The sequence below is a fragment of the Onychostoma macrolepis genome, chromosome 22 (assembly GCF_012432095.1).
Source record: "Onychostoma macrolepis isolate SWU-2019 chromosome 22, ASM1243209v1, whole genome shotgun sequence".
NCBI lineage: Eukaryota > Metazoa > Chordata > Actinopteri > Cypriniformes > Cyprinidae > Onychostoma > Onychostoma macrolepis.
Window position 1 is genome coordinate 24,142,664 of NC_081176.1, and position 25,446 is coordinate 24,168,109.

Sequence of the window (25,446 nt, forward strand, 5' to 3'; positions counted from 1 at the left end):
TTATGCTAACAGCCTTACAGCTAAGCAAGGCGAATTGAAATCAACATGAAATCCAAATGGACTTAATTTGCTTTCTTAATAGATGTTCCTGGTTTAATTCCAAAAATAATTTTGTAATGTTTCAGCAAAATGTAGCATCTTGCTAGTAAAGCTAACCAATAGCAAAATGGTTACATACCACTCCTTACAAAGAAAACAAACAAAAAAAACTCACATTCAGTTTCTGTTCTTGTATGTAACTCTGACCTTTTAATTTAATAAGTTCTCAATGGATAAAATTTAGTCTGACATTTATCCTCCTTGAATATTCTGTTTTACTTACTTTAATATATCACATTATGGAAGTGGAAAATTGGTTACATAAAGACCTTCAAATTGACTTGAATCAAAATATCTTTTAAAACATTCTCTCTCTCAAACTAAAAAGTATTAAAAATTTATTAAAAAGTAAAATATAAAAAAAATAATAATAATAATTTTCGTTAATTGAATTAAACCTCAAATAAAATAAAACATAAATATTAGACGAAAAATGCAAAAAACTGAAATGAAAATTTGCCTTTAGTTTAAAAATAGAACTAAGAAATAATTAAAAAAAAAAGACAAAAACTAGTAAAAATGACAATTGAAATTACACATGAAATTATTAAAATTAAAACTGAAAAGGCTAATTCAAGCTATAATATAATAATAAAAAAATTATATTGCACTCAAGTAGCTTTAAGAAACCTGACTTAAAGTCATGGACAACTAAAATTTCTACGGTAAATATAAAATTTCACAGGAAAAATACAACAAAATAAAAATTACCAATTAATTTTGAATTCCTGTGCAACATAATCTTGAACTAGCTGGCAGCTAAACAAGCTCAAGTTTCAAAAGGAGCTTCCCTAACCCTGGTCTGCATTAGTAGGTAGGTCAGAGAGGACATCAAAGCCTAAGAGTAAAGCCTTGTTTGGCTGCTAACCAAAACCTATTGTGCGTTGTTGCAGGAGCATTTGGATGGTAGCCAACCAAAGGCTTATCCTAGATAATGCACGAATATGCTTAAATATGCCAGAGTTTACTCATAGGTACTACTGTCATACGTCAGATGCCATCTGCACGGTGAGGATGCAGTTTGCTTGTGAGAGCAGCCAAAGAGGTCAAGACCGATGATGTTGCACGGCTATCAAGACCTGCTGCAATCAGCATGAAAATAAAGCTTTGTTTTGATATCTATGATCTGACACACTCAAGCAGGAACATGCTTACATGTGTGTATTGCAGTGTGGAATGCTCTTACTCTCAGAAACAGCGTGGTATAACTTTATCTGCATTGTGCAAGGCCAAGTCTCTATCTTACAGCATTTGCACATGCGCAGTTATTGACCTAAGTATGCTAAATCATTAGTGGTACTTGGTAATGCTGCATATTTAGAGTTAGGGATTTGAACAAACCCCTAAAGCCCAAATTGTACTTACAGACTTTCATTGTGTACTCAATTTGATATCATACATGAACACAGGCTTCAAGGTGCATGTGTGAGCTGAGCATACAAAGTATGCACAATTCTGTCATGACAACTGTCTGAGAGTTTAGCATGGTAATATTCATGGCAATATTAATGTGTTTGGTCTTAGCAAAATAAATATGCTACCTTGCTGCTGCTGTGACAGAGCGAGTACAGAGACTTGCTACTGTCAAGACATCCTGCTGTGAGCATGTAGGAAATACTGGCCCTGCACAAATAATATATGAAATAACCCCCATATTTAACATACATGAAATCACCCCGTAGCAGATCTATACAGGTGGAGCTGGGGAAGGTGGAGGGTTTCTGACACACTGAAACTGCTACAGCAAGCACTAGCCAAGAATTTTAACGTTGAGCACATTAAACTTGTATGCTAACAGATAGTTTTGCACCACTCACATTTCCTTTCAAATAATTTTATACCAAATATTGCCATCACCTTAGTGAAGGATAACCCCCATATATAGCATACATGAAATCACGAAAGGAACCAATCAGCTGGGCCATGTGAATAATGATGTCATTATGTCAGATTGAGTTAGAACCTATCGGGCTGCGCCATCTAGGGTTTCATGACATAACTTGAATTATATTTATAAACATCGGACTGCGTGCAACTATGTTGATGCCAAAAATTGAATTACGTTACGCACACTGTACATATATATTAGCATACATGTAAAAACCAAAGTATACTGGTTTTTTACTTTACCCTAATTTTCCTGGAAACCAGGAAAATTTTCTAGGTGTGGAAAAGAATTTCACAGAAAATATAATAAAATGCAAATACATACATTATATATATATATATATATATATTTGCCAAATAAATTCAACACATTTGCACTAGAAAGTTTCATCATTATCAAGTGCCTTTGCTATTTCTCTCCCAAAGTTATATGAATTAAAAAGGTATTTTAATCTTTATTTCTAGAGTATCTCTTAATCCACTCACACAAGTGCTCAACAACATGGGCATGTGTCTGTTGTTGCATCTCCAGTAATTTGTTAATGTTGTTGTATTTCTTCAGCTTCATTATCCACTGTAAAATGGTCCAGAAAAGTCGCCGCCTTGTGAAACCATCATGGGTGCGTTCCATTTCACTTTAAGACACACTCTCGCAAACTTCCTGTCACTTGCCATCAGGGAATCCCTGCCACCATTTTGAAGTACGTTCCACTTCATCAACTGGACATGGAAAGTTTATATGAACAGACCCTAAAAATAGTTTTAGATATGAAATTGGCAATGAAGATACGAGTCAACACCAGGGAAGCCCTATGAACATCCTTAAACCACTCATTCCACTTAAGCATGCTAATTTTGCATGCTAGAGTCACATTTCCTTTCGAAGTAGTTTTAGACAAAAAAAAAAATAGCTCATACTTGAATCCCCACCCTGTCTCCTCACCAAAATAACCATCTATGGAGCTTACAATGCCTATTTTCATAATGAATAACCTCATCTGCTCATTATTTCCATATGCATATTCCCATCCAGAAAACTCCCATTTTCTATTGGCTATATTGAATTGTAAACTATAAATGACATGGTTGGGAATATCCATTTGGAATTTATATGTAGAGGAGGTTGTGCATATTAACACTAGGCATTGTAAGCTCCATGTATGGTTATTTTGGGGAGGAGACAGGCAGAGATTATACATCGGGCTAATCTATGAGAAGTCTTATAGATAAAGCTGAAGCACATAGATAAGTGCTTTCCTGTTTTCCATTTTGATTCCTTATCTCCTATGCTTTTCTTCTTCTTTATATGCTAAAACAAAGGCTCTTTCTTTGATTGCTTCCCCTTGCTCTCTGTCTGCTGTTGTATTTTTTCCCGTGTCCTTGATCTTGTGTGTAAGATTAGTGGTCGTCGTGGCATTGTTCTGTTTATCATTGAGCAGATGTGCTGAGCACTGCTGAGTGGCCCACATCTTCCTCTCTCCTTCCTCTTCCCTTTTCCTCTGAGTGACAGTGATGAAGGTATTTGGGTAAACAGGACTCTGTGTTGATGGATGGGTCAGTAAGCAGCTGGTGTGTGAGATCACCGGCAGCCGTATGACAAGCACCTGCGAAAGACTCAGAGGAAACAAGCACCAGACACACACTTGTTCATTCTTCTAATCTATATTTAGAGGTTTGTTAAAAGGGTTCACCCAAAAATGGAGTTTCTGTGCACATTGATTCGTTTTAAACCTATATCATGTACTTTCTTTGATGGAATACTAAAATAGAGATTTTGAAGAATGTTCACGCTGCTCTTTTCCATATAATAAATACACATATATAGTTTGATGTTATAGGATTTTTGAATGTACAAATGCTGTATTTATTTGATCAAAAATACAGTAAAAAGTTATATTGTAAAATTGTATTATATTTAAATTTTAAAGCTTTATTTTGGCATTTTCACCTTTATCGCAATGGTGCTGTATGTCGGCACGCTCCACACAAGGCTATTGGCGCAGACATAAATATTTAAATTTTCTATTGGGATATATTTTAAAATGTAATTTATTTCTGTAATCAAAGCTGAATTTTCAGCATCATTACTCCAGTCATCAGTGTCACATGATACTTCAGAAATAATTGTAATATGCTGATTTGATGATGCTTATTTCTTATTTTTTTTCTGGATTTTTTTTTTTAATAGAAAATTACAAATACAATTTTCTGTAGTACAACCTGAATTCTGTAAATGTTTTGAATGAAATGAAAACGAAAATAATTTCAAATCACATGAGCCAATATTTTACTCACAATAGAACATAGATAACATAACAAATGTTTAAACTGAGAAATTTTACAATTTTATGCACAAAATGAGCTAATTTCAAATTTGATGCTTGTTGCAAGTCTCAAAATAGTTGGGACGGGGGCATGTTTACCATGGTATAGCATCTCCTCCGTCTTTGACGTATTTTTCATTTAAGGATGCCCCAAATGTTCTCTATAGGTGAAAGATCTGCACTGCAGGCAGGCCAATTCAGCACCCGGACTCTTCTACTACGAAGCCATGCTGTTGTAATAGCTGCAGTATGTGGTTTTGCATTGTCCTGCTGAAATACACGTTGTCTGGAGGGGAGCATATGTTGCTCTAAAACCTTTATATACCTTTCAGTAGTGTTGTCACGGTACCAAAATTTCAGTATTCGGTACCAATACCAGTGAAAATCCACGGTTCTCGTTACCAATTTCGGTACCAAAGCAAAACACAAAAACATGCTGATTAAAAAACACTATTTTTATTAATAAAGTCAAACAAAAATAAAATATACAAAAATCAATGCCATTCATTATACTTATTTAAAATTGTGTTTCAAGTTTTTCCACAAGTAATAAAAGTATGAAAAAAAGTAAACAAGTTTCACCCAAAAGTTTTTGTCATATTTCTGCTGCTACTGAAAAACAACTGTAAACTGTTGTCTGTTTTAGGGTTTGCTGGTGTGTTTCATGATCTTCCTCAGCCTGCGGCTGTAAAAGGAAAATATGATATACTTAAGTAAAGCAATGGACTGAGTCTGACCAAATGCAACATTAGATTATTGACAATAGCTAAAATAGAATTTTTCAGTAAATAACAAACCTCAGCTTTTTTCATAAATTTAGATACGATTACATATATTTTAAGTCAAGTGTATATCAAATAGATGGAAACTGTAGTATTAAAAACACTTTACAATAAGATTCCATTTGTTAGATAACATGACCTATCAATAAACAATAGTTACAGCAATTATTCTTATAGGGTTAATTTCAAAATTACATAAAATACATCAAATCAAAAGTTCAATCTGTTAAAATTATTCAATGCACAATGAACAAACATGAATGACCAAGTGTTTGTATTAAATAACATTCAAAAACATGAATTAATGTTGTAAAAATATATTGTTCACTCACTGTAAGTTGATGTTAGATAACATGAAGTCATGTTAATGAATGGTATCTTATTGTCTATACAGGAGATAAAATTAGACTACTTTCATTTAATCCAAACTGTGTACATATTTAATTTTAAAGGGCTTTTAAAACCTGCTAGAGTTATCTAGCCAAGAATAACAACTAAATAAGTTAGCTTTAAAAAAAAGCCCAGAACTGCTTTTCTGACGGACTGATGTGACACAAACACTGTTAACAATTTGTACATTCTCTAACATGCATATTTTAGATACACAATTCATTTAAAAGCCTCTGGTGTGTAAAAATAGTAAATACCATCATGTCCTCCTGTTTTTTTTTTACCCTAATAAAAGTTATTGGAGCATTAAATAGTTAATAAAGAAACTTAATTCTAATGCTATATTAGCGTTAGCCGCGCTTATGCTAACGGCAATGTTTATTTCAATCCGACATTCAAATTAAAATATGGAATAATATTCATAACGAAAGATCTAAATATTAAAAATTCAATTGAAACTTACCTGCTTGAACTGTTTCATTAGATCCGGGTGTCGGTCTTTAAAGTGTTTTGTTAATTTGATGCGTTTCCTCCTTTTGAGGTTGCCATGTCTCAGTGTTTTTATGAAGAGAGTGCATCTGTGCACCTTTCGGATTGCGCAGCAAGAACCGGATTGACCATTTACTCGGTACCACCGGTACTTAAAAAAACCTGGTACCGTAACGTTTTCATTTTTTTAGTACCGACTTGGTACCAAAGTACCGGGTCTTTTGACATTGACAACACTACCTTTCAGCATTCATAGTGCCTTCCAAAACATGCAAGCTGCCCATACTATATGCACTTATGCACCCCCATACCATCCCTTTTCAAAATGTCTTGCTTTTTCAGCCCTTTGTTGCCCCCATGCCAACTTTTTTGAGACCTGTAGCAGGCATCAAATTTGAAATGAGCTCATTTAGTGGATAAAAGTGTAAAATTTCTCAGTTTAAACATTTATGTTCCATATGTTCTATTGTGAATAAAATATTGGCTCATGTGATTTGGTATGTGGTTTGTAATATAAATGTCTAAAATAATATTATTCAGAATAATTTTATAATAGAACCTAATTTCATTTGCTTATGTTGAAATATGATGCATGAAGACAATCTGCCTAAAATCTCCTTTTGTTTTGCACGTAAGTCATACACACAATATTAAAAAACAATACCACTAAATAATAACAGAAAATAATTTTGGATGAACTATGCTCTTGCATAAATAATTTCCTTAATTTATTGACAAATAAAATTGATAAGCCCTCGCATCTGTTTTGAAGCCACACCTGTTTTCTGCTCTAATTAGGGTGAATGCCATTGTTCTCAGAAAACAAACTCTACAGTACATGCACCAGTGCAATGCATTATGCCAATGAAAGGTGTTTTTGGACCACATGACGCAATTTATGATTTGTTTGGGTTGTTTTGGGGAATTTTTTTTACATGCAAGATTAGCACAATTAGCAACGCGGTCACGAGCGCAGGGGCTTTGCGAAGAGTATTGTGTGAGTTGTATCGTTCATCCGCAGTGTCTTACAGAGAGGAAAGAGAAAGGCGTGAAAGCGCAGTGTTACTCACTGGAATAATGAGGTCATTTTTGTCTGATCACACAATGCTTCCAGTCTTCCCCCGACGTTAAAGATGAAGCTCTATTGGCGGGAAGCAGCAGTATTGTTCTCACTTTAGTGTCAACACTGTGTGTGTGTGTGTGTGTGTGTGTCTGAGAGTGTGTGTGTGTGGGAGCGATAACTACAGCTAGGTGACATCATCAGTGCAGAGAAAACCCCTCATTAGGAGTGATTCATCTTATTAGTAGCATTTCAAAAATGCAGCACGTGGGGCCCAAAGAAAGGGTACTCGCGGTCAGCTGATGACGACGAGCTTAAATACACAGACAAACACACGCACATGGCCACACACCTGTGCAAGTGGGCTTTTTGAGCTGCTTCATTTGAAGCCTGGTCAGATCTGCCCACAATAATAGATCAAAAAGGTCTCGCTGCCTAGCCCCAGCTTTTATGAGAGCTTTTAAAAATAAAGTGTGTATGTGTGAAAAAGAAAAGAAAAAAGTTGTGACGGTGGTACAAACACTGCTTTCTAAAGACAGGTGCACTGATGGGCATATATAGGCCTACGTCAAAATGATCTTTCTCACAGTACGTGTGGGCGATGTATTGATCATTTATAAAATATTCTATATGTTTGTGATGACATTTTAAAACACCTTTTTCCAAAAAACACTGTTTTATCCATGACTTGTGAGTACAGTAGGCCTATGTGAGTGTGAAGTCTATATTTAGCGTTAAATATATTAATATAATTAGAAATATTCGTGGAAATCCCTCTGCACTTTAAAATCATAGTAGAAAAAAATATATTTAAGTGATTATTGTTTATTACCATTTATTGTTATACTGGAGCATAATCTTATTTTATGTATTTTATGTCTTGCTTTAAACATTTTGCATACTTTATAAAAAATGATTGTTTGGTAAAAAAAAAAAAAAAAAAAACTTTTTAAATTTATAAAGTTATCCTTTATGATTAAATACTGAGATGTAGGCCAACACAAATATCATAAAAGTAGAAAAATAAATAAATAAATACTATTTTTAAATAAAATATACAATATCAGTTAAAAATATATAGCAGGGTATAAAGAAATATAAAGAATGTAGGCTTACATACATTTTCAAATGGCTGTAAAATTATAATTTTAGAATATATATAATATATCAAATATAAAAGAAGTTCTAAAAAATGCAATAAAATATAAAGAATGTTGACTTACTCAAATATTGTCAGATGGCATAAAATTAACTTGCCAGATATAATATATTAAATATATGAGATTATATATAGCCTATTTTTTTTTTATCTTGTACTGTATATTTTTAATAAGCACACTGTATCTAGCGAAAAAATATATATAAATAAAATATATAAAATATATTTTGGTGTATAACAAGCATGAACCTCTAAGATCTGTAGGATCAGAGAATCCACAAAAGCCAAAGTGCAGTAATGACAGTGTTGAGTGTATTTATGTTGAGATTGAGTGCTGAGAGTGCAAGTCTGTGCTTGTGAGTGTGAGATGGAATGACTTTCAGTAACAGCCTGTTACATTAGTATGAAAATAAAAAAGTCTGTCTCTATCACCCTGAAGAAGAATTAAACTATCCTAATGATCAATGTTGAACATCTTAGGTACATATGTGGGTGAAAGACAGTAAATCAGGCTTTTCTTTCAATACTTGACAAAAACCAGTCATGTATGTGCTGGGAAATACTCTCTCCCCAACATCACTAATATTTTTGTATAATTCATTGCTTTTTCTTTTTTTTTTTACCAATACAGTCATGCATGACTGGTCTATCTCAGATAAACCAGGTTTGGCTTAACCGCACAGGTTATCTTTGAACTGCACACCTGTTGGTACTTTAAAGGCTGGCAGGTGAGTGTAGATGAAGGGGAGCATGAGACGAGGGAGGGACGGAGTGAGAGGAGGAAGGAGAATGTGTGTGTAATGTTGGCAGTAATTGTCTCTTTGGCCTCGTGCCTGGTTTGTAATGGCTGCTGCTTTTTAATGGCACTACAGCAGTTTGAGCCAGTGAATGAGGACATACTGTTACAGTAAATATCATAAAACAGAGCAGACAATCTAAACAGGATGCCTCTGTGGCAGTGTCCTTCAGTATGAGCTGGCGGGGAGAGTATTGTTTTTATGCTTCCTCTGTGTTATGACTAGACATTAAGCTGTCAGGGTCTTTCACACACTTGTTTAACAGACACAATCTCTTATGGGTTGCGTGTGTGAATATATATATATATATATATAACCTGTGAGCATGTCTTCAAAAATGTGATTTAAAATTACTTTCACTTTAAACTATATTTAAGATTGTATATAATTGAAATGCGATGACTTGTTTAACAATATACTGGTAAAGAGGATCTCACTTGAATGTGTCAGCTTATACTTGTTAAATTACGCCCTCTGGTGGCATTTGTACTCATTTAATTAATTTGTTCCCTCATTTTTATTTATTTCTTTTTGAATGGGGACACATAGTACTAATTTGTTCTCTTCTTTAATCTTTGCCATATTGTATTAATTTTAGTTATGTTAAATAGTAGCCAAATTGTACTAGTTTGTTTCATTGTTTTAATTGAGTTAAATTGTGGTTATGCTGTACTAATTTGTTCCCTCATTTTAATTTATTTAAATTAATTTATTTAGTAATGATTTATTTCCATAAAATTTTGCCTATGTTGTATTCATTTAAGTGTTTTACTTCCATTAATTCATGGTCATGTTTACTAATTCATTCCCTCATTTTACTTTTGGGAACAAATTCTTAATTCATAAACATGAGAAATATGTTTTGTCCACATATTGCTTCACACTATATTAATAAACTAATAATAATTTTAAAGGATTAAAAAAAAAAAAAAAAAGTACAACATAACAGCACAGTTTTGTAACACTTATCGTTTGTTTTTACAAACACTCCGGTACACATGAAGTATTAAATGACTGTCAATTACCGTATTTTTGGTAGCTGTTTTTTTTATGCATGTGAAAGTGCCATAGACTCAAAATCCACAGTTTTGCCATTAGTACTGTATGTTCAAAAACAAACATCCGTCTCAAGTCTGACAGCCGCTCTCTGTCAGGTCCTTTGAGAAGCTCTTCAGCTCGCTGCATTTCACCTCCAGTGCAGATCCAGCCCCACATTCAGACTCGGACGGCCAGCGCTCAACCCACGTGTCCTTACCCAGCGTATACACATACCTAAGAGAGAAAACAACACAGAATTATGAAAAACGAACCATAATACGTACATTTTCTGTGACTAATGCTGCTCACCTCTTGGATGTGCTCCCTGCATGCCAAACATCAGTGATGGGCCCAATGATCAGATAGTCCTGACCCTCTCTCAAACCAAGTCCTGTCCTACATCTTGCATGAGAGAGAAATATACTCCTCTCATTCTCGTTCAGGCCTTCCTCTGTCCCTACACAAACACAAATGGAGATCCATGAGCCAGATGGCAGTTACATGAGAAAATCAGACTCTAGTAGACGTACCCTCTTTAATAACCTGCACAATCTCCATCTCATACTGGTCATAGTGACTCTGGCTGACACTGACTAGTTTGACCCTGTAGGCTGAAGAAAAGACACATTTATTGATGAGAGGATGTGACATCATGATGGCTTTCCCTAAAAAAACACATTCATTTGACAGAAGAAACACTCACCATAATGTAATCCATTGCACACAGCGGCCTTCCTCTGTTCTTTACTGAAAGACGAGGAGTCTTCCTTCATTACACAACAGTCATCTATGAAGAAAGGTTTATAACTGCTTTATAACTGGTTAAAGATGTTGATTGAAAACACAAAGTCCAACTAAACTGACCCTGTGAGCAGCGACACACATTGTCTTTGCAGATCTGATCAAGCTGCTGTTTGTCTTCAGGAGGAGAGTAGAACCTGCTACAGCGTTTATCTGAAACAACAGAGTCCGGAAACACAATAACACTAATATAAGCACTTCAAACTAACAAACTAGTCAATAAAACAAAGATAACTAGAGTTTATTTGACAAGAAAGTGGTATTTCATTCTTTCCTATTTTACAAAGGGAATCCCTTGTAAGGAGATCCTCATATTTAAGGGTGCATGGTAGAGGTCTTCACAGGTCCAAAAATTCGTGCTGCACCGAACCGACCCAGACCCGTATTTTATTTGAAAGTGGGACCCGAACCCGTGCAGACCCGAGAAATGCCTTAAATGTACTACCTGGACCCGACGCAGACCCGACCATTATTCGAAAGTTGGACCCGAACCCGGCCCGGGAAGACACAGACCCGACTGCACCCGATCGCCACATATTGCACAGCAAATTGCTATTAAGTCAATAACAAGTTGCGAGAGCAAAAAAAAATTCCCTTAGTACTGTTAGTAGCCTTCTCCCTGACTGCGATGCATACAATCCTCCTAGACAATAAATTTCCATCCATGTTAGGCTGTTCCTCTCTATTGCCGACTGAAAGAGCCTTCTTAATCCACTAATTATTGCTTTAAAAGTCTATTTGCTGTCACGGTCAGTGACGGATGACTAATGCAACTTCGCAGTTTTTTTTTTTTTCTTCTCGAGTCAACTTCGACTGTTGCGTTTACGCAACAATAATGATACTTTTTGCTGGTTGTAATAAAACTCGGAGCAATTCTTTTTTAGCAAAAAACGTGCAGAACAAGAAGCTTTTTTTTTTCCAAATCACTCATGAAGGAATCCATGATCACTGTCCGCGTGCAGTAGGCTACATTAACTCTGGGTCGGGTCCCGGGTCCTCGGGTCTCGGGTCCTCTGTGAAGACCTCTAGTCCATGGCACCAAAATGTTTGAAAACACCTGACATAAAGCATGTTTAAAACATCTTGACCTCATCAGAATCAATCATGTTATGTTAAAGGCAGGGTAGGTGATTTGGTTCCAAAACATTTTTTGTTATGTTTTGAAATTGCCTACTCTACCTTTAATCTTTACGTTTCACGCATAAAATGCAGCAATCCACTTAATAGAGATTTTAAAACAGAAATTTTTTTTCCCCCCGCATTCCACTACCCTGCATCTCGCATTTTTAAATAAAAAAAAACGTGTTCTGTATGAATGGCCCACAAGTGTGGTAAATCGCATTAATGATTTTTAATGTTAATGTCGCTTAAGTGCTCAAAAGTCATATACACCAAGAATTCCTTGAGGGTGAGTATATCAGTATTCATTTTTGGGTGAACTAACTAACCCTTTAATAGCATATTCAGTTGCTCAGAAAAGTAACAACACACTTCAATTTGCAGAAACAGTGTGATGCAAGCTAAACACCAAAATATTATGCTTAATGGTTTAGGTTAGCAGCCTAACTTTAGCAATATAGCTAATTAAACATGTGTACTAACCTTTGTTGTAGTACTGGTACACTGTGACAGTGGAGGGCTGAAGGAGTCCCACTTTAAATTTCTGATGCAGTCTGAATGAGATCACATCTGTCTGAGTACTGGACACCTGTTTAGGACATTCAGACAAAGACAAACATTCAATGCAAAAAAGAAAAAGAACTATAATGTTGGTGAAGGATAGGGCAGCTCGGCATCCGGTTGTTAAGTTACCCTAAACAGGTGAATTATGAGGGATCTTCTGTTGCTCAGGTTGTCCACCACTTGGAAGTTGTTGATGTAGCGATCCACTGAATTTGTGAGCTAGAAAGTCACCACAGACGTTATCACTTCTATAACCTAACAAGATGCTGTGCTGCATACTGTCTTCATAGGTAGCTGCCTACATAGTTGGCATCCTAACTGTCAAGGTGACAGATTTTAAGTGCTCTTTTTAATTAGTGACGTGTGCCACACAAATAGACCCAGTTAGAATTGATTCCAATAGAGCTTGATGTTAATGTTACAAAGCACAAAAAAATGTTGGGTAGAAAAGTCCACTGGTATTAAATGAAACATTTATTATAATACTTATAATCAACTTTTTTCAACCATCTTGGATGTAGCTTTTTGCAATGCATTATGGGAATATTAAATTTGGCAAAAATTAGACTTTTCATGTTCCTCGAGACACTTGAGCACAGTTGTGATGCTGTCTAGGTAGACTACTATAACACAGTTAGCTACAGAATTAGCTGCTACCACTAATGTAATAACACAATATGTCATGTTGGTCTTACCAACTCTAAATCTGAGTTTTCAGGCTCAAAGCCGGTGGGCAGGCTGATATCCAGAATCGCCATCCTCACCTGGCGTCCCTCCAGAGCCCTTGGGGGTGCAAAGCAGTGAATTATGGGTACCGAACCAGTTTATTTAGCCATCTAAAAAAAAAGATGTCTACCTATAACTGCTTACCTCACGTTGATATTGAGTCTGTATGACTTTTCTACATCAGGTGGGAGTTTTTCTAAAATGGATCAAAGAGTGATCTTTTATTAAAAGATGATTTGTTTTTTGATTAGTTTTTTTCACTTCCAAGAACTTGCAATGAAAAGTATTGTACTGTAAAATTACATGTAAATGTCACTGTAGATCTATCCAGACAGTAGATTTTTACTGTACAGAGTAAGGATTTTACCATAGCATTTTCACAGTCTTTTTCCATTCAAATTAAGATGATTTTTTATACACAGTAAGGAATCATAAAACAGAGTTGAGAACACACCATTAGTCTCAGCGATGGAGACGTCCAGCTGAAAGCCGTTACACGTGCTGTTCTCATACACATCAGGAAGCTGGTGGTACACTGTTACTACCTGGGATTCATAAAACACGACAGAGACAGGTTTGGAACTAAATTACGTCTTGATTTTATATTCTAATTCAATACTTCAGTGAAGATGTGGGGATGTAACACCTCTAAAACACCCGTGCCCTTCCCAGAAGCCTCCACTGTGAATTTCTGGTCAAGAGGCACCTGGAAGAGATAATAAAATTGAGTTACTGTATTTCACTCCACTCTTCCTTTCTTTTAATCTATAGCATTATTATACTGCCAAATGTCAAAAGTGCATTTGTTAATGCAACAATGCATCCATGTAAAATCAGCATAAATCTCTCAGCTCACATGCATATGTTCCTTCGTTCACGCTTTACAACATTAAATACATAAATATCACACCAGCTATGTTTTTTTTTTTTTCAATGTTTTGAAAAAAGTGGTTGCTAACAAGTGGCTAAGTTGGACTAAAGAGTTTGTCTGGACATTAAACGTCATTATGATGAACAGGTAAACTCATCAACTCATTAATCTGCTTCACAGCCTCAGTGTGTTTATAATCACACTTTTGCAAACTATTCTAACACAAACTTTCAGGAAAATGTTTTTAGGGGGAATGTTTTGTTTAAAGGGCACATCGACGGCAACTTTTACATGGTGTTTGCATATAAATGTGTCATAACAGTGTGGTGTACACAACCACTCTACAATGACAAAAATACCCAAATAACCTAAACAGTCTCAATAATCAAGCCGTTTTGATTTCCTGAGCAGTGTGACATCATAATGCTTAGGCCCCGCCCATAACCTCTGACGGACTGTCCCATATCGTCCCGTATCAGCATATTTCCACCCTCAGCCAGTTGCACGCTGTCCTCCAATTTCTCTGCGCTCGAGCAGTTCAAGTCAAGTCAAGTTGAGCTTTATTGTCATTCCGCTACATGCGGGGGCATACAGTGGAACGAAATGTTGTGCCTCACAGGACCACGGTGCTACATAAATACAGGCATACATCAATGAAGTAAAACAATATAAACCTATACACAACTATCCTACTGATAGATTTTGACTATAAACATACTACACATACATTTTTTTTTTTTTTTTTACCTATACATACAGGTGCTGGTCATATAATTAGAATATCATCAAAAAGTTGATTTATTTCACTAATTCCATTCAAAAAGTGAAACTTGTATATTATATTCATTTCATTACACACAGACCGATATAATTCAAATGTTTATTTCTTTTAATTTTGATGATTAGAGCTTACAGCTCATGAAAGTCAATAATCTGTATCTCAAAATATTAGAATATTTACATTTGAGTTTGAATAAATGACCATCCCTACAGTATAAATTCTGGGTATCTCTTGTTCTTTGAAACCACAATAATGGGGAAGACTGCTGACTTGGCAATGATCCAGAAGACGAACATTGACACCCTCCACAAAGAGGATAAGTCACAGAAGCTCATTACTGAAAGGTGTGGCTGTTTACAGAGTGCTGTATCAAAGCATATTAAATGCAAAGTTGACTGGAAGGAAGAATTTGGGTAGGAAAAGGTGCACAAGCAACAGGGATGACCGCAAGCTTGAGAATACAGTCAAGCAAAGCCGATTCAAACACTTGGGAGAGCTTCACAAGGAGAGAACTGAAGCTGGAGTCAGTGCATCAAGAGTCACCACGCTCAGACGTCTTCAGGAAAAGGGCTACCAAGCCACTTCTGAACCAGAGACAACATCAGAAGCATCTTACCTGGGCTACGGAGAAAAAGAACTGGACTGTTGCTCAGTGGTCCAAAGTCCTCTTTTCAGATGAAAGTAAATTTTGCATTTCATTTGGAAATCAAGGTCCTAGAGTCTGGAGGAAGAGTGGAGAGGCACAGAATCCACGTCACTTGAAGTCCAGTGTGAAGTTTCCACAGTCAGTGATGATTTGGGCTGCCATGTCATCTGCTGGTGTTGGTCCACCGTGTTTTCTGATGTCCACAGTAAACGCAGCCATCTACCAGGAAATTTTAGAGCACTTCATGCTTCCTTCTGTTGACAAGTTTTATGGAGATGCTGATTTCATTTCCCACACTGCCAAAGGTACCAAAAGCTGGTTCAATGACCATAGTGTTACTGTGCTTGATTGGCCAGCAAAATCGCCTGACCTGAACCCCATAGAGAATCTATGGGGTATTGTCAAGAGGACGATGAGAGACACCAGACCCAACAATGCAGATGAGCTGAAGGCCACTATCAGAGCAACCTGGGCTCTCATAACACCTGAGCAGTGCCACAGACTGATCGACTCCATGCCACGCCGCATTGCTGTAGTAATTCAGGCAAAAGGAGCCCCAACTAAGTATTGAGTGCTGTACATGCTCATACTTTTCATTTTCATACTTTTCAGTTGGCCAAGATTTCTAAAAATCATTTCTTTGTATTGGTCTTAAGTAATATTCTAATATTTTGAGATACTGATTTTTGACTTTCATGAGCTGTAAGCTCTAATCATCAAAATTAAAAGAAATAAACATTTGAAATATATCAGTCTGTGTGTAATGAATGAATATAATATACAAGTTTCACTTTTTTAATGGAATTAGTGAAATAAATCAACTTTTTGATGATATTCTAATTATATGACCAGCACCTGTAAACTAAAAAATACAAACTATACGAGTGCTTCAGATAAATACTGTACATGTGCGAAGAGAAACATTGTGAGTCAGCCGCTGGCTGGGGAACAGCGCAGGATGATTTGTAGTGCATGAGCATGTAAACATACATATATTACTGAGTCTTTTTGTGGGATTTGTATACACACAGCAGTGTGTGTGAAAAGTGACTAGTGCGCATAGGAGAGTGTGCTACTACAGGTGGTTTGTACAGGCCCACTCACCTGTGTGTAGCACACTTCGATTGCACAAAAGAAGTTGCATAAGTTTCAGATGGTCCATGTTTCATGAGGTAGGGGGTTTGTATGGGGTTTCAGAGAGGGGCGGGGTGATTTGAGTTCAGGGCTCTCACAGCCTGGGGGAAAAAGCTGAAGCTGTTGAGCAGTCTGGCAGAGCGGGCTCTGATGCTCCGGTACCGTCTTCCTGATGGTAGGAGCTGGAAGAGACTGTGGGAGGGGTGTGTGGAGTCCTTCACGATACTATTGGCTTTGCTGGAGCATCGTGTAAGGAAAATGTCCAGGATGGAGGGGAGAGGGGCACCGATGATCTTGCGGCTGTGTTCACTGTCCGCTGGAGGGTCTTGCGGTCTGCTGTGGTACAGTTCCTGTACCAGACAGTAATGCAGGTGGTCAGCACACTCTCAATGGTGCCCCTGTAGAAAGTGGTGAGGATGGGTGGAGGGAGACTTGCTCTTTTCAGCCGGGCGGAGAAAGTGTAGGCGCTGTTGTGCCTTCTTGGAGAGTGACATGGTGTTGGTGGTCCAGGTGAGATCCTCTGTGATGTGCACCCCCAGGAATTTAGTGCTGCTGACTCTCTCCACAGTCGAGCTGTCGATGGTCAGTGGGGGGTGATCACCGGAGTTTCTCCTGAAGTCCATCACAACCTCCTTTGTCTTACTCACATTGAGGGACAGGTTGTTAGTGCCACACCATTCAGCCAGCTGTGCCACTTCCTCTCTGTAGTGCGTTTCATCATTGTTGCTGATGAGACCTACCACTGTTGTGTCATCAGCGAACTTGATGATGTGGTTGGAGCTGGACTTGGCAGTGCAGTCGTGGGTCAGCAGCGTGAAGAGCAGTGGGCTGAGCACACAGCCTTGTGGGGCACCTGTGCTCAGTGTGGTAGTGCTCGAGGTGTTGTGGCCGACACGGACTGACTGAGGTCTTCCGGTTAGAAAGTCCAGAATCCAATTATAGAGGGAATTATTAAGGCCCAGCAGGTTTAGTTTGTTGATGAGCTGTTGTGGGATCATTGTGTTAAATGCTGAGCTGAAGTCAATGAACAGCATTCTAACATAAGAGTCTTTGTTTTCTAGGTGGGTAAGAGCCAGGTGGAGGGTGGAGGAAATTGCATCGTCTGTAGAGTGGTTTGGACGGTATGCAAACTGGAGTGGATCGAGTGTGTTGGGGAGGCTGGTTTTGATGTTGTGCATGACTAACCTCTCAAAGCATTTCATCATGATTGGAGTCAGTGCTATGGGACAGTAGTCATTTAGACAGGACACAGGTGATTTCTTTGGTACCGGTATGATTGTTGTGGATTTGAGACATGTGGGGACGACTGCCTGGCTCAGCGAGGTGTTGAAGATATCTGTTAGGACATCTGTCAGCTGTACAGCACAGTCTTTCAGTACACGGCCAGGTATGTTGTCGGGACCCGCAGCCTTGCGTGGGTTGATCCTAGATAGGGTCTTTCTTACGTCGGCTGGGGACATACAGAGTGCCTGGTCGTTGGGAGGTGTGGGCAGTTTTTGTGCAGGTGTGTCATTCTGCATTTTAAACCGTGAATAAAAGTGGTTGAGTGTATCTGGGAGGGATGTGTCATCATCACAGGCCTGTGGCGGGGGCTTGTAGTCTGTGATGGTCTGAATGGCTTGCCACAGACTCTGTGTGTCTCTGCTGTCTGTGAAGTGATTGTTGATTTTTTGAGCATATGACCGTTTTCCATTTTTGATGCTGCGGGACAGATTAGCTCTTGCTGTTTTGAGGGCTGAGTGTTATTGAGTGTGTTATTTCAGTTGCAGTGACAACAATGACTACGTTTACCTGGACATCAGTAATCTAATTATTTACCTTATTCTGAATAAGACAATATTATGTTTAAGGTGTTTACATGAGTTGCTTTTAGAATAATCCTTTCATGTTCCTGTTTTACATGTTATAGTACATAGATCGATTAATGGCATACGTCATTACGTCACCACGCGATGCCATCTGACGTCCCCTCCAGAATTTCACGTAGAAACATATAGTTTGTCTTCGTGATGATGCCGTATATAGTTTTGGTGTTTCATTTTTAATTTTATAAAAGCTTCAAGTGCAGTTAATTATTTGTACGTGCACACAGATGACGGCGGTGTTGAAGCTCTTTTATTTGCCATCAAACAGTTGATCGCTGCCGTGTGTGTATCCTGTCGCAAAATGTAAAAGTGAATATTAGAGTCTTCATTTTCCCCCAACATCAGAGCCACTGAGGACGCAATGGATTAGTTTTGTTTTTGAGGGTAATGCGCCAGAGAATACACTTAAATTCATTTATGTCTAAAAAAAATATTTTATTCCAGACTGCTTTCTGAACGAGGGACAATTTAAGGCAGGTTTTGCTAAACATTTAACTCAAGGATGGATCAATACCCACTGTTCGTGATCCAGCTGCACCTCCAGAAGTAGTAAGTCTCATACTTTATATTTTTAATGATTATTTGCGAATCGTCATTCCTCTTCCACAGAAGAGAGGGGCGGGGTGAGCAGAGCTCATTAGCATTTAAAGAGATTTGAACCGAAATGGGTCGCAATGAACAGAGTTAAAAAGGGTGTTGTTTTACATGACCATTGAGGAATTTTAACCTGAGTATGTTGCAGATATTTCATGAAAAGTGAAGACCCTAAAGAATCATACCAACTTGTGGAAAATGGGCATTCGATGTCCCCTTTAAATAAAGACTAAAAGAGTTGTTGAAGCTTAATGATGGTGACATTGATGTTGTGATCGTGAAGTCACTTTTTACTTCTGACAACTGAATTTAGGCTTGACAAGTCATAAAAGTTGTGTTCATTTGTAAAGTTTATCATGATGTGACAAATTGTAAGAATCACAGAGCCATTTTCTGCAATAATCCAAAAGTCAAAGGGAACCAGAGAGATATGATTTCTGGTCTACAAAGAATCACTGCAGCTCTCTATTCCTGTTCACTCTCAACCAAGTTTTCATGTAGCATTTGTCAGTCATGGAAGCCTATTCTGATTGGTTGACACACACAGTCTCTGACCAAGATAATTCCATAAAAGAGCTCTGTATATTTAAGAACGAATGTCCAGTTTCATGCAAGAGTGAAGGAAATTCGAACTCATGCATTACATGACTGTAATTTCACATTACAATAATGCATTTTCAACATTTGGCAGTATATTGCCATATTTGTCTACAAAAGACAGTTTTGAAAGACTGAAGATCGCACCCGTGAAGATCGGGCCACATATGCCACTTTTGGATTGAAGGTCCAGCGTACGTCACTGCGACCGGGAACACTGAGCTGCACCAACAGATTGAGGTCATCGGGAGGAGGCCTCTTCACCAGGTACTCAGACAGCACCTGTAGCACCACCATAGTGGACTGATGGGAGAAAAACAGTCATTAATGTACCTCAAATACAGATATGAGACAATTAGTGAAGGTTTTCTTGTGGTTTTTACCTGAGTAGAGCCGTATCCTCCTCCAATGCCACGCTCCTCGTTCAGCCATCGAAAGGGGGCGGCTGCCTCTTCCATGTGGCCACCTTTGATCAGCGCTAACAACGCATAGCCAGTAGCTTCCAGCGTGAAGAAATAATTACTAGAGTCAGGCCAGTGGGTACGATCTGTTGATGGAAAATAAACAAAGATGAGAAAAACAGGACAATACAAAGCTAGATATTTTTTGTTTTCAAAGGCTAAGTACCAGGCGAGGCTAAATTTAGTAACATGCTCTTCATGCAGCCATGGTTGGATACTGCTAAAGCGTAGCATGCTATAGCCGCTGTGTACGGCCTCTTCACCCGGGTGAAATGTTCCCTTAGATACAACGCTGCTTTTCTGGTCTTGTCCTGCAACAATTAAATGGAGAAAATAAAATCAGCACCACTGAACATGTAAGAACGTGTTAATAATACAGTAGTCCACTGGGCCTGGTAATACAACATGAATTAGTTTTGTGCCTTTGTTTACTTAATATTAGATTTTCTGAGGAAACTGGGAAACATACTTCAGGTGTGAAGGATGCTGAAAAAGTGGGATTTTTTAGAATCATTATTTTTATTTTTATTTTTTTATTGGTGGACCTCCCTTCAGTATTGTGGGTACACTGAATAAGGTGCTTTTTGTAAAAGCTGCTAAATATTTTCCTAAAAAAAAAAAAAGTTAAAATGTTCTTAACTTTGTTGTATTTTCTTTTTTGACAAAGTAATTAATTTTAAAGTAACTTAATTTACTATTTATATAATAAAAATTATATGCATTTCATATATTAGACAAAATGTACAATTATTTAATTTCAGCTACTGTTTCAACCATTTAATTTCTCTTTAGTTCCAATTATTTAATTTTTCTCGTTCTAATTATCATGCGAAGCGTTAGTTCTGGCAGGTCACGTTAGTCAAGCTTGCATCAGCTGACTCTCAGCTGATCCACGTCTACCTATAGTAATACGACACCTATCTCAGCATTCATATTTAAGGTCCTTCAGTATTATCAGCAGACTTTACGTTGCTCAATAGCTAATGACCCTCCTCCATCCCCAATTCCTCCTCTCATCCAGTCAGGATTCGGCCTTCTGATTCTCTTTTGGATCAGGCTAATTTGATCCATGTGCATTAAATTATTGAACATTTATGTTGGTTCTGTTCTGTTACCCTAGGAGGGTTATTGCTGCTTCTCCATGCTCTTATCCATGCTAGGCTGCATGGATGCGCAAGGGATTTCTTGCCCAGAACAGAACCATACCACCAATCCAAATTGTATTATTTTATTTAATTCTAATTATTCAATTTATCTTTTTATCTTATTATTTAATTTAGCTTTTATTCTAATTATTTAATTTAGCTATAGTTTAATTCAGATGTTTTTAGCCATTTTAAAGAGTAATGACTGAAGTTACCTGTATGTTGAGGCCTGGCTCTTGGCAGGAAACAGCATTTTGTGCCTCTGCCAAAGCAATGAGCACGAATGCGGTCAGAGACACTCTGGATTCAGAGCCTCGCAGGCCTCCCTGTATCACAACACAGCATAATACAACGTATTAGTACTGTACCCTTTCACTGATTTTTGTAAAACTACTCCAATTAATTACACGCAGTTATGAACTCCCACCGTCATACTGGTGTCGTAGACAGGATTGTCCTCCTGAAAGGATCCATCAGGACGCTGTTTATTCTTGAGCAGGTACACCAGAGGGCCACACAGATGCTTCTCATTGACGCTAATAAATGATTTTGCCATAGAGAAAACCTTCACCACGTATGCAGTGATCCTGAGATGGACAGAACATAACATAACAGATGAACTCTACAGAGAAATGTTCAACGTGAAGCTATAAATCAGTAATGTGTCAGCATTAATACCATGTGCTGGTGCCTTCTTTGGCGTAGGGAGGATATGAGTCATCCTTTTTCCGGTAATTAAGTTGATTTTCATACCCTGAGTATGAAAAAAGTTAAAAGATCCTTTATTTTGTCAATATCTAAAGTAATGGTGATGTTAATCCCTATTTGAGTCTCACCTGTCTGGATGTATTTGATGGCCTCTTGTCTGCGATCTTTTCCCACAGCATCCCAGTTTCCACTGCGGTCCAGGTAATGGGTGGCAATGAGGGGCAGCGTGGTTCTGGCCAGGTTCTGCTCCACACACCCGCCGGGCATCCAGATCAACGCTGCCAGAGAGTCCTCCTTAATGGAGTTATCAATGCTGTCTGCCAGCAAATTACCTGAAGAAATTATATTTAAAAAACAAACTGGGAAATTCTTGACAGTTGACATATTATCACGACAATCAAATATCCATAATGTAATTGAGGGATAATACTCAATTACTAAGATGTTATGAATATTGCTTAATAAAATGTCAAACCTCTGACATTGACAGATGTCTGTGGCAGAGATTTTGGCACAACTGCGTTCAATTGCATCTTCTCCACTTCTATCTGCTGTCTACCAGCTGAGATCAAGGAAACAACAATAAACATATAAATAAATATATATAATAAAATAAATATAGAAATTCCCCAGTGTTGGCTTGTTTTAAGAGGTCTCTAAGGACTTTTTACAGCCGCTTATTGTTGCTGTATTTTAATATTGCTGCTGTATTTTGTTATTGTATTTTGCATGTTTTATTATATGATTCTTTGTACTGTTGCACTTTTGAGTAAAAGCACTTCATAAATAAAATGTATTATTTTTATATAAATGAAAGCATATACAGTAAATAATGAATTATTACACACACAAACATCCATATAGATAGACAGATTACACATAAATAAAAAAAGCTATATTATATATTTTCATGTGTATTGTTTATATATATTTATACAACAGTTCTTTCTGGTCCTCGAATCTGATTGGTTGAGAGGAGAGCTATATTCTAGCGATACAAGATCTCCAACCGTTTCACCATTTGTATAATTCTGCTTGCAGTATTTCTCACAGCGAATGTCATGGTGGATGCTCAAATCCACTATAATTTTATAAATACTGTTTTTGTGTCACAATGTAATTTTAAGAGTTTTAGGTGAGAGTGTTTAGTTTAGACTTCAAATATGTGATTTGTTAATAAAGATAATGTCTATTTGAAAATTTGCTTAAATGTTTTCAGAGATGTGAGCTCCAGGGCATCAGCGGCTGCTCAGCACCAATGAACTCAGAGAGAGCACCTCACCTCAGACAGATCATCTGGAATTTTCCACTGACTCTGATGTCTCTATAGTGGTTAAACATGAGATAATTTATTTTGGGTAAATCTAACGGGTAGTCTTCGGTCTCATTAATCTATTATTTGTTCCAGAGCAAATAGTTTTGGCTGAGGGCAAAATCTCATCACATTATATTTTATGTAACTTCAATGCTGTATATCAGAGCGCTGCCTTTGTACTTTTAACTGAATTGCCTAGAAACTTTTATGATAGCTATTGTTTTCGTTTATTAAATATAATTATTCAATAAATATTTTATATAAATAATTATGGAGTCAATTTAATGCCGAATATATATGCAAAAGAAAATACATTTTTGCAAAAAGAAAATAAGTTTTGCAAAAAGAAAATAAGTTTTGCAAATAAAAATAAAGAATTGCAAAATAGATAAATAAAACAGAGCAAAAGCAATGATTTTGCAATACATATTTTCCATGGCCATATCTACTAATTTATTTGCAATGCAGCTTTTATTTTGCGTTTCAGTCAAGTTTGAGCTTGCGATACCGTTTTCCCTTTGCACTTCACGTTTCTGCGCGTCTCACTTTGTGGCGCTGTTTTGACATGGGGGTGGAGTCAGGGGACGGGGGCGTGTCTAACAGGCCTGGGCATGCCTCCCTGGAAGTGACGTCATCGGCCCGAGACGCAGATCACAGCTGATCCAGGCACCGTCACTGAGCAGAGGCATGCGGGTGGATCATTTCCTTTTATTCACTAGCTTTAAAACATGCATGTTTTCATTTTATTAACAAATGTATATGTGTATTAGCAGCGTTTGCTCAAGTTAAAGAAGTTGTTAATATGAACATCTGCTGTTTATTTCTCTCAATGTGTGCACACTTTTATAGCATTAAAATGTGTATTGTTTCATCTGGTTAACTAAATGTGCATTAATAGTGCTTGTTTAAAATCTCTTAACCTGTGCACAGCGCTCTTTGTTTACATTAGTTCAGAGTTACTGCTAGTTTTAATGTAAAAGAATGCAATTAACTTCACAAACATCATTAAAAAGGTCTAAGACTCAAGCTTCATATCCATCTCGACTTCGTTTTTCATTTACATAACTCCTGGTATAAATTAAGAAATGACTGGCACTGGAAGTTTAAAAAAAGATTAAAAAGTATTTTTGGTTTAGTTTTGTCGTGGCCACGAGATATTAAGTCGTGGGAACATGATAATACTGTATGTCGTGGCCATGAGTTTAATCATGCATAAACAAACCCGCGTGACCATAGCAACCTGGGATTATCAGAGATTGATCAAATATATTTATCCATCCCACAGTCCGTTGATCGTGTCTTTTTATGTAATATATGTGTATATTAGGCTATTATTATTATTATTATTATTATTATTATTATTATTATACAGCCCTGAACGTTAAGAGATCGAAATGAAGGGAAAATAAATCAAATACATAACAACGAATATAAAAATATTACCAATTCTAATAAAATACATGGACTTACAAGACTTGTGGGATGGATAAAAATGTTTTCTTGTCGGCCTATTTTATTATACTTTATGTAACATTTATTCATAATAAACTTAATTCGAATGTTGTCTACATCGCGATACAGTCCAGTACGTAGCCTATGGTTAACACTTCAACCACCAGAGGTCGCTGTATACCTAAAAGCGCCAGCGGGTCAAATTTACCCATGCCATGACTACTGTTTTGATATGGCTAAAAACTTAGTATGTCACTGTATTATGCCACTGTCTTCACAATGTCTAGAGTCATAAAATTATTATTTTTAGTCATCAGCTATGTTTTTGTCCTGTTGTTTTAAGTTCACAGCTATTTTTAAGCAGGTTACACTAATCACTTTTCTTAATGATGAATAAACCAGCCTGCAATTACAACGAGAATTACGAGGAAATAAATACATATTTGGGTGTTGTAATATTACAGCTAATAAAATGTTTCAAGATAACCCATGTTATTTAAATGACTAAAACACCCTAAATAGACTATTATAAGCAATACTAATTCACCACATTGCAAAGGATGTACAATGACAAATTCAAGTGCACAGTTTCACCTAATTAATTAATTTGTTTAGTTATATAATTTATCATTTGAATAAGAG

The 25,446-nt window shown here is 37.0% G+C and overlaps 1 protein-coding gene across 1 annotated transcript in view; it reads right to left on the reverse strand.

Annotated features, from left to right (window-relative positions):
* Positions 1-8,168: 8,168 nt before the first annotated feature.
* Positions 8,169-25,446, reverse strand: part of LOC131530774 (A.superbus venom factor 1-like) — a 52,513-nt gene continuing 35,235 nt past the window's right edge. Inside the window, 19 exon segments of the mRNA XM_058761215.1 lie at positions 8,169-10,259; positions 10,335-10,482; positions 10,556-10,636; positions 10,729-10,812; positions 10,890-10,979; positions 12,429-12,534; positions 12,639-12,728; positions 13,205-13,292; positions 13,380-13,431; positions 13,690-13,780; positions 13,882-13,941; positions 19,871-20,026; positions 20,107-20,270; positions 20,351-20,495; positions 21,545-21,655; positions 21,757-21,916; positions 22,008-22,083; positions 22,166-22,369; positions 22,513-22,599. Of these exon segments, the coding sequence (XP_058617198.1) occupies positions 10,115-10,259; positions 10,335-10,482; positions 10,556-10,636; positions 10,729-10,812; positions 10,890-10,979; positions 12,429-12,534; positions 12,639-12,728; positions 13,205-13,292; positions 13,380-13,431; positions 13,690-13,780; positions 13,882-13,941; positions 19,871-20,026; positions 20,107-20,270; positions 20,351-20,495; positions 21,545-21,655; positions 21,757-21,916; positions 22,008-22,083; positions 22,166-22,369; positions 22,513-22,599 (2,138 nt within the window). The 3' untranslated portion in view covers positions 8,169-10,114.